We start from the raw sequence: 13,918 nt of genomic DNA, 5'->3' as shown, positions 1-13,918 counted from the left end.
AGACACTAACAGAATATGGTTTTGGAGATCTGACTATTTTGCAGAGGGAATTAACAGGCGTTAAAAGGACTGCACCCACAAACGGACAGACAGCCTTTTAAGGATTTAAACATTTAGTAGTCACAACAGCTTGAGGAAAATTTTGCAAAATAATGCAGCACAGACAATTAACCACTACACATCCGCGCTATGGCCGAATGACGGCCACAGCGCGGACCTGAATTCCCGGGAGGCCGTCATATGACTGCCTCCCCTGTGCACGCTCCCTGCGCGCGCTGCGATCACCGAGTCACTGAGACTCGGGTGATCACCGATCCGAGTAAGGGGCCGGTCCCGGCCCCTTACCATGTGATCAGCTGTCAGCCAATGACAGCTGATCACATGATGTAAACAAAAGATCGGTAATTGTTTTTTGTTTTCTACTCACGCTGATAGCGTGAGTAGAAAAAAAAGCAGATCACCTGCTCAGATGTGAGGGACATCGGTCCCCAAGTGGAAGAGGCACATCTGCCTCATCAGTGCCACCTAACAGTGCCCACAGTGCCACCTATCAATGCCCACCTGTAGTGCCAATCAGTGCCACCCGGCAGTGCTGCCCATCACTGCCGCCCATCAGTGCCCATCACTGCCGCCCATCAGTGCCCATCACTGCCGCCTATCAGTGCCCATCACTGCCGCCTCATCAGCGTACATCAATGAAGGAGAAAAATGACCCGTTTTTAAATTTTTTATAACAAAATATAAAAAAATTAAAAAAAAAAATTTTTAAATTCAGTTTTTTACATTTTTTTTAACAAAAAGTAAAAACTGCAGAGGTGATCAAATACCACCAAAAGAAAGCTCTATTTGTGGTGAAAAAATGATAAAAAATTCATTTTGCGTACAGTGTTGTATGACCGTGCAATTGTCATTCAAAGTGCGTCAGCGCGGAAAGCTGAAAATTGGTCTGGATAGGAGGAGGGTTTAAGTGCCCTGTAAGCAAGTGGTTAAATCAAAGTGAAACTGACAACCTACAAACAGATTGACAACATCAAAAAATATTTCAGTGAAAAATTTCACTGAAAAAGAAAAAAAGTAAAAAATACTTGCTCTAAAACACATCTGTTTTGCAAATACATAACAGACTAAATACAAAGAGAAAGATACATGTGTTACAAACTCTATAAGGACAACCAAATGCACTCTTTTGCCACACATACCCTCAAGCAATCTGGCCTCTTTTTCGAGGTAAAGAATGCTATCTGCAAGCTTTATATAACATAGGTTTGTGTGCTAATGAGGCAATTGAAAACACATGCACAGTCCATGAAACACACAAAATCCAAGCTCATCCAATGTAGAGACAGAACTTCAAGTGGGTACACCTGTTAAGGATGTCCTTAAATTACTAACCCAAAAAACACACTCTCTGAGCATGCCCAGAAAAATCCAAGTGCCTGCGCATTCCCAGAAGAACCCAAATGCAGCTAGCACAAAATAAGCCACACCCTGTCCAAAATTAGGCACACGATCCAGCATGCTCCAAAATTACAGATGGGACAAACACTTCCCTGGTCCAGGGGGGCAAACAAAGAGCCTAACATGGGCAAAAGTTATACAACAAATACTATTGCAGTCTATGGGAACTGACGTGTTAATTTTGCAAGTCCCCACTTGGCTGGCTTATATTCTAGTTATTGGCCTTAAAATGGGTATGGGGGCCCAGGTCCCACCCTGAGGGACATATATCAATGTCACCAATTTGGACAACCCCAAAATCGAAACAAGAAGTGCCTTTAACCGGTTCCCGACCGGCTCCTTAAAGTGACGTGGTGCCGAATCGCAAAAAGTGCTCTGGTCAGGAAGGGGGTAAATCCTTCCGGGCTGAAGTGGTTAAAAATGCTAAATTGCTTAAAAGCTAGTAACTTTTGGGGGCTTGCTCTGCCTGTAAAGTGGTGCATCTGTAGCATGTATGCAAAATGCTGCTTCAAAGATGTACGGCAACTGCAAGATTTTAACCCAAAACAAAAAATAACCTGCCCCCCCAGTACATACAAGGCCATTTGGGTCTGTTAAGGCTTAAAATGATAACCCCCACGTAAAAAATACCACCACAAACTAAAAAAATGTTGTGCCCCTTTTACACACTAACAAACCCCTAGCCAAATACACAGCAAGCCAGCCCATGAAAGGGGGGTGGATGCTTGGGGGCAGGAGGGGCTCGGGCATCCCAAAAGTTAACCACCTTGTTCCCATATTCAGGGGGACAAGGGCCTCTTCCACACAACCCTAGGCTGGGGTTGAGGGGGGGGGGGGCTGCAGACGGGGGCTTTACTGAATGTAGAAAACCCCTTCAAACTAGTGGATACAAGGTGCTTTGTGGTTGGCATTGGGCTGAGCTCAACATGCCCCAAAGGCAGCCAGCTATGTGACCTTGTATGGTTCAGGAGGGGGTTGGGCGATCGCTCTTCTCGCACCTTTCCTAGCTGGCCCTGTTGTATGTTCTGAAAAAGGATGTGGTTTGGATTGGTGAAGGCAGCTCACAGCCTTTTGAGAATAGAGTGGAGTTCCCCTTTAAAAGCAAAAGCTAGCCCAAGGAAATCATATGCATTAGAGGGGGGATGTTAAATGCTCTTTTAGAAGGAGCTAGAGGAGCGAGAGTCTTTTTTACATAATTTTAACAAGGTGCATGTCACATGTTGACAACTTAAAGCGGAGTTCCACCTTTAAAGTGGAACTTCCGCTCATCGGATTCCCCCCCCCCTCTGGTGCCACAATTGGCACCTTTCAGGGGGGAGGGGGGTGCAGATACCTGTCTAATACACGTATCTGCAGCCACTTCCGGGCTTAGACAGCCGCAGAGTCCCCGAGAGATGCCCGAACAGCCAACCCCCCCCCCCCCCCCCCCCCGTTGTGTTCTGGGAAACACACAGTTCTCAGAACACAACGGGGATCAGTACAGAAGTGCAGCGCGACTCGCGCATGCGCAGTAGGGAACCGGGCAGTGAAACCACAGCGCTTCACTCCCCGATTCCCTGACCGAGGATGGCGGCGGGGGCAGCCGAGAGTCGAGCGATTGATCAGCTTCTAAAAAATAAAATAAAAAACCTGCGCTCAGTGCAAAAAATAATCAATAGTGAAAAAACGTGAGTTAGGTCCTGCTGCTGAGCACTATAACCCTGATATAAGGCAAAACTAGTTGTAGATAATAATCAGTGCAGCGCTGGACAAGAGCAAAGTAAATAATAATAATAATAATGATATTGCCAAAAATGAATAGCGACAATATAGTGATAATGTAAATACTATAAACAATCCATAATATAAAAAACCATCAATATGTGAATATTCATCTATAATAGTTCATTGCAATAAAAAGTGATGAAAAAAGAAGAAAAAAATGTGAAAAAAATGTGAAGAAAATGTGAGTCCAAAAAGTCCAAAGATATATTAGTGCAAAATCAGTCCAGCGATGTGATCAACAGTGACATCCACCACCAGAGAGCAATAAAGGCTTACCAGAAAGCCTGCGACCGCCCTTATTCAGGGGGGTCAAAACAGGCTTAGTAGATCAACGTTGGTGTCTTGTTGAAACCGCAATCGATATCCTGTTAATCGCTCTCCGCATTAACTTCCCCACAGCAGTAGATGATACCCAGGAAAAATGCAATGGTTCCAGGAAGGACCATATAGCCAATGTCCAAACGAGGAAAAACCATAAAAAGAGAGAAGGGGGGGACTCCAGTAGTGCAGATAACCAGGGACGTTTTAATAAAAATTAAATTAAAAATAAAAATACATTGCACCAATACGTAAATAAAGTGCATGTAAATTACAAATAAAGTGCATACAAAATGACAGATACACTGCAATACATCAAATATACGTGCACAGGGTAAAGTGATGTATGCAGAGAGATGCTTATAGGCACTAGCAGTGAGACTGTCACAACCAGCGAGACAGAAAAACTTCACCGCCGTTTAAATTAAAATCGCGCATGCGCGAAGCGAGTTCACGTTGTGACCCTACGGCCATTTCGTCACAACTGACGTCATCAGGGGTACGTGATCGCGCACGCGCATGCGTATTAAATAGCCAAACAGCGCTTCAGAAGACCGCGCTATTGGCTAACTCAGACCAAGCTGGATCCTGCAATTGGTTAACTGGGATGTCTCACACAGGAGGCAGTGAAACAGACCTGAGCTCAATAACATTAAACACTTGAGACATTTACAAAGCAAATAAGATAGAGCAAATTACCGGACTGATGCCATCTAGTGGACATATCTAAAATCCCTAGAAATTCATTTTGTGCAATCATTTAATGAAGAAAAGGGGAGAGGGAAAAATAGCAAAAATTTAATATACATGCTATTATACCAACTCAATGCCTCCTATAAAAGCAGCAAGAGATAAAATCAAAGGTCCAGTGTGGAAATTAAAGGAACATCAATCCCATATCTTAAATCACTGAAAATAACCAACATTTCCACAAGGATGGATGCCACTACAAAAAACCTACCTCATGATATCTAAGGGGGCTCTTCACAACATCCTTTACAAAGATACTCTTGTGTTGGCATAGTTATAACAAGCAAATATTAAGAGAGGAGAAGGTCCCAAATGAACGGAGTTTTAAAACCACAGAAGAAGGAATAATGGGTGGCAGATAACCGGTCATCAAGATCCATCACCAGATAACCAGAGAACAGGAGATCTATCAATGGGACATCAACTGTTATTAATAAAACAGTTGATGTCCCATTCTATATTCAAGCCATTGGGGGCATGGGAGCCCAACCTATAAATCCAATTGGTCTCGGATCTAGAGATGGTCCTCTTCCCATTACTGCCACGCCAATGGGGGGTATATTTTTCTATGCCGATGAAAGTAGTGCCTGTTGGGTCACGATTATGCACAAGATCATAGTGCCTAGAAACACTATGCTTGTCGAAGCCTTGCTTGATGTTGGTGATGTGTTCTCCCAACCTCACATGCAACATTCTAATAGTGCCTCCCACATATTCCAGCCCACAAGGGCACCTCAGAAGGTAAACAACACATTTCGTAGTGCATGTAATGAGTGATTTAATAGGGTATGTTAGACCTGTGTTGACTGAAGTGAACTCTGTCAACCTCCTATCCTTTAATGTATTAACCCTACATACTGTACACCTTCTACATGGGGAAAAACCTTTTAGATCTCCAAAAAAACTCAAGCGTGCAGGTGGATCTGGGATATTGGGTGCCAACATTGATCAGCTTCGGCTGCCGACATCGCTGGACCCTTGGACAGGTAAGTGTCCATTTATTAAAAGTCAGCAGCTGCAGTATTTGTAGCTGCTGGCTTTTAATATTTTTTTTAAGGTGCAGCTCCTCTTTAACATGTTAACATGACCTGTGTGCAAATCTCCTTAAAAAAATATATAAAGGTGAACCAACGTAAAAAAAAAAAAAATTGTCAAGTTTAGAGGTGCGCCGTTCAACCCGTGCAATTGCATGTATGTTGCTTAGCATTTACTAAGATTTTGGCCACGCAGTGTACAAACGCATGTGGACGAGCGCAACAGCCGCTTGCGCATGGGCACTGCTTACATTGATCTCACCCAGTTCTAAACGTACTTGGGGGCACAGCAGGCTTTCTCTAAAATAGTTAGTTACTTTTTCATTCTATTTTGGGCATATTTGTTACTTGGGCAGTTGTTACTAAACTTCCTCACATCACCCCATAATATTGGCACCTCCATCTTCTGTTAATATTGATTTGGAGATGCCATGCGCCATGTCCATAGTGGCGCACAGATTGCGTTCTCCCATGCACTGAGATTGCTATAGTAAATGGGGGATTTGTGCTCTGTTACTGGCGCACCATTTTGTAAATATGGAAATGTGCATTGCGCTTCTGATAGTGCACTGCTTTCGTAAATCACCCCCATTGTGTCATAAAAAAATTGCAATACCCACCATTTTATTCTCCAGGGACTTTGCTTCAGAAAATGTATATTATTTGGGGGTTCTAAGTAATTTTCTAGCAAAATTTTTTTTTTCTTTACATGTATGTGAGAAATGTCAGAATTGGCCTGGTTTTTAAGTGGTCAAACAAGACCATGTTGTGTACATTTATATTTATTATTATAGTGAATGTCAGCATGGCCACCACCAGCATAGTACCTGGACCTCCCTCCTACCATTAGCACAATATATACACCTCCCTTCTGTCACCACCAGCACAATACTGTGTATAAATACCTCCACTGTATACACACACCACTCTCCCACCACCATCACATTATATATACCTTACACCTCTCCTCATTCACCACTAGCACATTATATACACTATATTGTCAAAAGTATTGAGACTCCTGCCTTTACACGCACATGAACTTTAATGGTATCCCAGACTTAGTCTGTAGGGTTCAGTATTGAGTTGGCCCACCCTTTACAGCTATAATAGCTTCAACTCTTCTGGGAAGGCTGTCCACAAGGTTTAGGAGTGTATCTATGGGAATGTTTGACCATTCTTTGAAAAGCGCATTTGTAAGGTCAGGCACTGATGTTGGACGAGAAGGCCCGGCTCTCGGTCTCCGCTCTAATTTATCCCAAAGGTGTTCTATTGGGTTGAGGTCAGGACTCTATGCAGGCCAGTCAAGTTCCTCCACCCCAAACTTGCTCATCCATGTCTCTATGAACCTTGCTTTGTACACTGGTCCAAATCATTTGGTGGAGGGAGGATTATGGTGTGGGGTTGTTTTTCAGGGGTTGGGCTTGGCTCCTTAGTCCCAGTGAAGGGAACCATTAAGGTGTCAGCATACCAGGACATTTTGGGCAATTTCATGCTCCCAACTTTGTGGGAACAGTTTGGGGATGGCCCCTTCCTGTTCCAACATAAGTGCACAAAGCAAGGTCCATAAAGACATGGATGAGCGAGTTTGGGGTGGAGGAACTTGACTGGCCTGCACAGAGTCCTGACCTCAACCCTATAGAATATCTTTGGGATGGATTGGAGACTGCGAGCAAGGCCTCGTTGAACATCAGTGCCTGACCTGCCTATGCGATTCTGGAGGAATGTATAAGCAGATGGTGCAGCGCTAATTAAGGACAAATCAAAAAATAAACATACAAAATACCATGCAATGCGGAGAATGTACGATGTATGTCTTAAAATAACACAAATATAATATGACTGCGTGCTGTGATTGTGTCAGTTTCCACAGAACACAATAAAAGACAAATTTCTCAAAGTTCAAAATAGCACAAAAAGTCCATGAGTCATCCAGTGAATCCAAACAATCGTGTGTAATCAAACAGCATGCCGGAAAAGGTGACAAATCGACGTGCCCACCATCAATATTCATAGTGGCCTCTCACCTGACAACGAGGACCCTTTAATTATAGAGGGTCATAATAGGCATTCCCTTATGGGTCATATAGGTATGAAGCACAGCGGTTCAGCATTCAGAAACTTCCGTCATATCAGGACACTCGGACAATGCAGTGGCATATGGAACAGAGAATAATGGCAAAAATAGTGCTCTCCGTATAGTTCATTTTATTTAAAAGGATAAAAAATTATATATATATATATATATATATATATATATATATATATATATATATATATATATATATATATATAATATATATATATATAATTACACTCACAAGTAAAGCACTAAACACGATTCACTGAGGATGCACGATGGCCGCGGGTGACGTCTTCTCGTTCTGGACGCGTTGCATCCCAGTGGGCGGGGACTTCTTCAGCAGAACTAGAGGAATGGTCACACATTTTCATAGACGCACTCCTAAACCTTGTGGACAGCCTTCCCAGAGGAGTTGAAGCTGTTACAGCTGCAAAGGTTGGTCCCACTCAATATTGAACCCAACAGACGAAGACTGGGATTCCATTAAAGTTCATGTGCGTGTAAAGGCAGGTGTCCCAATGCTTTTGACAATATAGTGTACATTTCCCCCTCCCAACAGCATATTTTATACTCCTCCCCTCTCCTACCACCACCACCAGAGTATATATACCCTCCTCTCACCACCACAGTATATATACCCTCCTCCCACCACCAGCACAGAATTTACACCTCCCACCACCAGCACAGTATGTACACACACACACTCCAATTTCAGTTTCTACACTTCCTTCCAGCATTTACAAAGAATTAAATATCATGGGTGACAAAATACAGCCGCTAGTGACTGTGGTAGGACACCTACAGTGGTGCGCTCCCCCTGCAGTGTCACAGCATTGCTTAATGGGGGTGCACCCTACACTTTCATATCCTCTACCCTACATCATCCAAAGTGAAAAAACAAATAGAATATTAGATATTAGAAATCTTTTTAGGGAATACAGTTTGTTCAGTTGTTGAATAGTGCTGATTTATTAGATGCGTTTTATATGTAGAAGATGAATTATCAAGGTTGCAGTGAAGAGATATTAAAATGCTTATTGATGTAAACAAAAAGTTAACCATTCTTTGCTCTATTTTTCCTGCACATCTCCAGCAGCCATAGAAGTTCGTGTCCCTGATCTTCCTGTCACTGGAATCCTAGATGAAGATGTCATCCTCCCCTGCTGGTTTACTCCCCCGGTTGGCTTCTCAGTGCAGAATCTCAGTTTGTTTTGGAAGTTAACAAGCTTGCAGCAGGTTCATGCTTTTACCCTTGGACAAGAGCAATTGGAGAACCAGGAACCAAACTTCATCAATCGTACACAGCTTTTTCTAAGTAAACTGCCAGAAGGCAATATGTCCCTTCTTCTCCGTAAAGTCCAGCTCTCTGATGAAGGCACCTATACATGCTTTGTAAATGTTGGAAACTACAGTTCAGCTGCTGTGAGCCTGCAGGTTGCAGGTAAGCATCATTTTAAAGTGGTTGTAAACCCTTACATATACCCAATGAAGTGGCTGGCCTCAGGTGATACACTGAGATGAAACAAAGCCTCAGAGGCTGAATAGTCGCTGGATCACCTTTACAGGCAACCACCATTTTATTCTCTAGGGCCACTGCTAAAAAAAAATATATATAATGTTTGGGGATTCTAAGTAATTTTCTAGCAAAAAATACAGATTTTTACTTTTAAACAAATGATGTCAAAAAAGTACACATTACAGAGATATATGCTTTGTTCATATTTCATGTATGAGGTTTATAACCACTTTAGGGCTTGTTCACACAGAGTGCTTTACTGTGGGCCCTGCAGGTCTGTTTTTCCAGCATCCAGCATGGGGATGTACAGGTATTGTGTGCATCCCTGTGCTGGTGTCCCAATAATTTCTATTGGGACATGTGGCAGCACGGACAAAGCTGCTGTGTCCTAATATGGCATGTGGGTGAGTGCAGGTCCCTGAACAAACCCTGCACTTACACTAACCCGCACGTCATATTGGGACACGGCGGCTCTGTCTGCGCAGCTGCATGTCTCCATAGAAATTAATGGGATTCCGGCACAGGGATGTACGCAACACCTGTGCATCTCCGTGCCAGGAAAACACAGACCTGCATGAAGCCTACAGTAAAGGGACCTGTGTGAATGAGCCGTATAAATGAACCAATGTAAAGCTAGCACCTGCTTTGTTAATTAGTGTAATAAATGAAGGATGTTCTTCTTTCTAAACAGCCTCATTTACAAAGCCAATTTTGCACCTGGAACCTAGCGAGGGTCTTAAACCTGGTGATCACGTAACAGTGACATGCCATACTTATCGTGGGTACCCAGAGGCCGAAATACTATGGCAGGATGGAAAAGGACAGAACCTGACAGAAAACATCACAACTTCACAAGTGGCCAATGAAGAAGGCTTGTTCCGCGTTCAGAGTTCTGTCCATGTCATCTTGGAGACCAGCGACACATACACTTGCTTGGTATACAATCCCATCCTGCAGGTGGTGACTCATGCATCTCTGAGTGTGACAGGTCAGTACGGAATGTACAGTCTTTTGTTCTGCTCAGTGTAGCAGATATCCAGGCTTTTAGATTTAATAAGGTACAGATATTCATAATTTATTGCAATTCAAAAACTTGTAGACTGTTTTAAAGAGGTTGTAAACCCTCAAGGTTTTTTAACCTTAACGCATTCTATGCAATAAGGTGAAAAACCTCCTGTGATGCAGCAGCCCCCCAGATCCCCCCTTTTACTTACCTGAACCCGGTCTTTCCAGCGACAGGGATGAGCTCCAGCCCGTGTCTTGGGTCCTGATTGGATAGATTGATAGCAGCGCAGCCATTGGCTCCCACTGCTGTCAATCAAATCCAATGACACGCGGGGCCCGAATCCTGCTGTTTGTGTCAATAGACGCAGCAGCAGGACACGGGTGCGCCCGCACGAGTGCCCCCAGGGGAAAGCGCTTCTCCATTGGGGCACTCGATGTGGGGAGGAGCAAGGAGCGCAGCTGGGGGACCCCAGAAGAGATGGATCGGAGCCAATCTGTGCAAAACCCTTGCACAGAAGAGGTAAGTATGACAAGCTTGTTGTTTAAAAAAAACAAAAAACGAGACTTTACATCCCCTTTAATCTGTAAACATCATCCAAAATTTTTATTTTTGGACTGACACAAAGGTGAATTATTTTGATCCCATTAGAACCCTTTTTTTTTCTAAGCCAGCAAAAACATGGATTGAAATTCAGTCAGTTCAGCAGGGACTGGCTGAAATTTGATCCATGTATGAGCAGGCTGATTGTACCCAAGTTGATCAATCAGCATGTCCAGATTTTTCTACAAACGCTTACTGCCAGTGGCTATAGCTGTTAGCACAGTATCCATTGTATTCTGCTGGCCAGGAAAGCTCCCTGTGCCCCCTGCTGGCAAAATACAATAGCGCAACGGGAGGCATTCCCCCATCAGCAATGACTGTGTTGACGAAGGAATCAAGCAATGTTCTTTCCTTCCACCTATGATATGAGGCCTTAGATATGAGGAAGGAAGGGTTGGAGCATTTCTCTTATTGGTATTGCTCTTTGTGTCCCTGCTGGGGAGAATTCCCCTTTTTCTGGTCCTAGTGATGATGCGGAAATTGCATGGGTTCTTACAGAACACTGATATTTTGGTCTAATTTAGCCTTTTCAACCAGGGTGCTTTCAGTTTTCATCAGGGGTGCCTTGGCAATTGCCCAAAAATTGTATACAAGCCAGCAGGTGGATCAAGCTTACCCTTTAGTTACACAAAGCTACAGGTTTGCATTATGCGCCATTACAACCTTCTAGCCTCCGGTATTATAACAACCAATGATGTCAACAGTTGATAAGATGTCAGGCCCTTGCACAGTCTTGTTTGCCCCTCTCCGTCAGCGTTGGGTTCCCATTAGCCGAGTGATGGAAATAAACTGAGGGAGAAGAGAAGAGAAACATTGAAATACTAGTTGGTACCAGTCAGCAAAGATATGTATAAAAAGAAACAATACCTACTCCACGATAAATGTTACTCTGTTTGTGTGCGCATATGTACAAAAATTTTAGGCAGATACGAAAAAATGCTGTAAATTAAAAATGCTTTCAGAAATAGAAGTATCAATAGTTTTGTTTTTATCAAAATGTAAAGTAAATGAACAGAAGAGAAATCCAATCAATATTTGATGTGACCACCTTTTGCCTTCAAAACGGCATCAATTCTAGGTACACTTTTCAAACAGTTTTTGAAGGAACTCGGCAGGTAGGTTGTTGCAAACATTTTGGAGAACTAACCACAGATCTTCTGTGGATGTAGGCTGCCTCAAATCCTTCTGTCTCTTCATGTAATCCCAGACAGACTTGAGGTTCAAATCAGGGTTCTGTGGGAGCCAAATCATCAATTCCAGTACTCCTTGTGCTTCTTTACTCTGAAGATGGTTCTTAATGACATTGGCTGTATGTTTGGGGTCCTTACCCTGCTGCAGAATACATTTTGGTGCCAATTACATGCCTCCCTGATGGTATGGCATGATATATAAGAATCTGTCTGTATTTCTCAGCATTGAGGACACTATTAATCCTGACCAAATCTCCAACTCCATTTGCAGAAATGCTTCCCCAATCTTGCAAGGAACCTCCACCATGCTTCACAGTTGCCTGCAGACACTCATTATTGTACCGAACTCCAGCCCTTCGGCAAAAAAAACTGCCTCCTGCTACAACCAAATATTTCACATTTTGACTCATCAGTCCAGGGCACCTGCTGTAATTTTTCTGCACCCCAGTTCCTAAGTTTTCATGCATAGTTCAGTCACTTGACCTTATTTCCACGTCAGAGGTATGGATCTTTGGCCGCAATTCTTCCATGAAGACCACTTCTGGCCAGACTTCTGACAGTAGATGGGTGTTCCTGGGTCCCACTGGTTTCTGCCAGTTCTCTGCTAATGGCACTGCTGGACATCTTCCAATGTCAAAGAAAAGTAAGCATGAAGTGTCTTTCATCTGCTGCATTAGGTTTCCTTGGCCAACCAAAACATCCACGGTCCTCAACAATGCCCGTTTCTTTGTGCTTTTTCAAAAGAGCCCGAACAGTACATCTTGAATCTGGGGTAGTCTGCTTTGAAATCTTTGCATGGGAGAAGAACAGCAATTTTGAAAAAAACACAATATCTTTTACTTTTTTCTATAATAATTATCCCAATTTTTTTTTCCAAAAAACAAATTTTTTCCTCAGTTTAGGCTGATATGTATTCTTCTACATATTTTTTGTTAAAAAAAAAAAAAAAAAAAAAGCAATAAGCGTATATTGATTGGTTTGCGCAAAAGTTATAGCGTCTACAAAATAGGGGATATGGCATTTTAATTTTTTTTTTTTTTTTACAAGTAATGACGGCAATCTGCGATTTTTATCGGGACTGCGATATTACGGAGGACAAACTGGACACTTTTGACACATGTTTGGGACCATTGACAATTATACAGCGATCAGTGCTATAAAAATGCACTGATTACTGTATAACTGTCACTGGCAGGGAATGGGTTAACACTAGGGGGTGATCAAGGGGTTAACTGTGTTCATACTTAATCTCCTCTCCCCTGAGAGAACCGGGATTTGTGTGTTTACACAAAAAGTACTAGATTTGATTTTGATTTTTCTTCTGTTCGCTCACTTTGAATTTTGTAAATTTATGAAAAAAAAAAAACACAATTAAAAATATAATATTTTTGAAAGCATTTTTACATTACAACATTTCTTCCCACCTGCCTAAAACCCTTGCATAGTGCTGTATATGTCTAAACCCCTAAAGAACCAAATGATAAAAATGTGTGAAAAGACAACCAAAATCGCTGCTATTTTTAATGGCTAACTTAATAAAAGTGTGGTTTGCTTTGGAACAATAAATAACCTCTAACGTTGGGTGTGGATGTTGCTGTGTTATGTAAAATTGTTTAGTTTTTACATTTTAGAATGGTGTGCCTCAAGATTGTGCAGAGTTTTTAAGGGCGCCTTGACTGAAAAAAAGTTGAGAAATACTGGTCTAACTGATGCAACGAACTGAACCTGAACTGAACTTCTACCTTACATCTACAGGGCAGCATCTCTCATTCCCACTGGTGGCTTTGTGGGTGACAGTGGGGCTTTGTGTCTGCCTCCTGGGTCTCCTGGTGGCTCTTGCCTGTGTATGTCGAAAACATCTAAAACAGACCTGTGAGGAAGAGCAAGAACAAGAGGAAGCAGGTAATAAGCATAGGATTTGGCAGTATTACTTTCCATACAGGAGGTGATGATTATCTAGGATGTTAGAGGGAGAAACATGAAGCTGATAGACGTGCTGTAACTTCTATAGGGAGGCAGACCAGCCCAAACATTAAACCTGTCAATGAATATTCCATTTCCTTCCTTCTAAGCAGGCAACATGGAACAAGAAGAAAATGGAGAATTGAAGACAGGTATAATTGTTAAACTCCATAAGTGTATTGCGTTTCTTCATTTAAAGATGATTTTGTCTTCAACATCATGTTTATATTTCATTCA

At 42.5% G+C, this 13,918-nt stretch overlaps 1 protein-coding gene across 2 annotated transcripts in view; it reads left to right on the top strand.

Moving 5' to 3' along the window:
• The window catches only part of CD276 (CD276 molecule), a 32,944-nt gene that overhangs the window by 10,876 nt on the left and 8,150 nt on the right, over positions 1–13,918 (top strand). Inside the window, exons 3-6 of one of the 2 annotated variants that reach the window (XM_073619080.1) lie at positions 8,501–8,848; positions 9,615–9,911; positions 13,475–13,621; positions 13,795–13,833. In XM_073619080.1, coding sequence (XP_073475181.1) covers positions 8,501–8,848; positions 9,615–9,911; positions 13,475–13,621; positions 13,795–13,833 — 831 coding nt within the window. Of the gene's footprint in view, positions 1–8,500; positions 8,849–9,614; positions 9,912–13,474; positions 13,622–13,791; positions 13,834–13,918 lie in introns of both variants that reach the window. The other variant, XM_073619079.1, reaches the window with a different exon arrangement.

Source organism: Aquarana catesbeiana, linkage group LG03 (genome assembly GCF_042186555.1).
Source record: "Aquarana catesbeiana isolate 2022-GZ linkage group LG03, ASM4218655v1, whole genome shotgun sequence".
Classification (NCBI taxonomy): Eukaryota; Metazoa; Chordata; class Amphibia; order Anura; family Ranidae; genus Aquarana; species Aquarana catesbeiana.
Note: the sequence above shows the minus strand (reverse complement) of the source record. Positions and strands in the feature narration are given on the sequence as shown.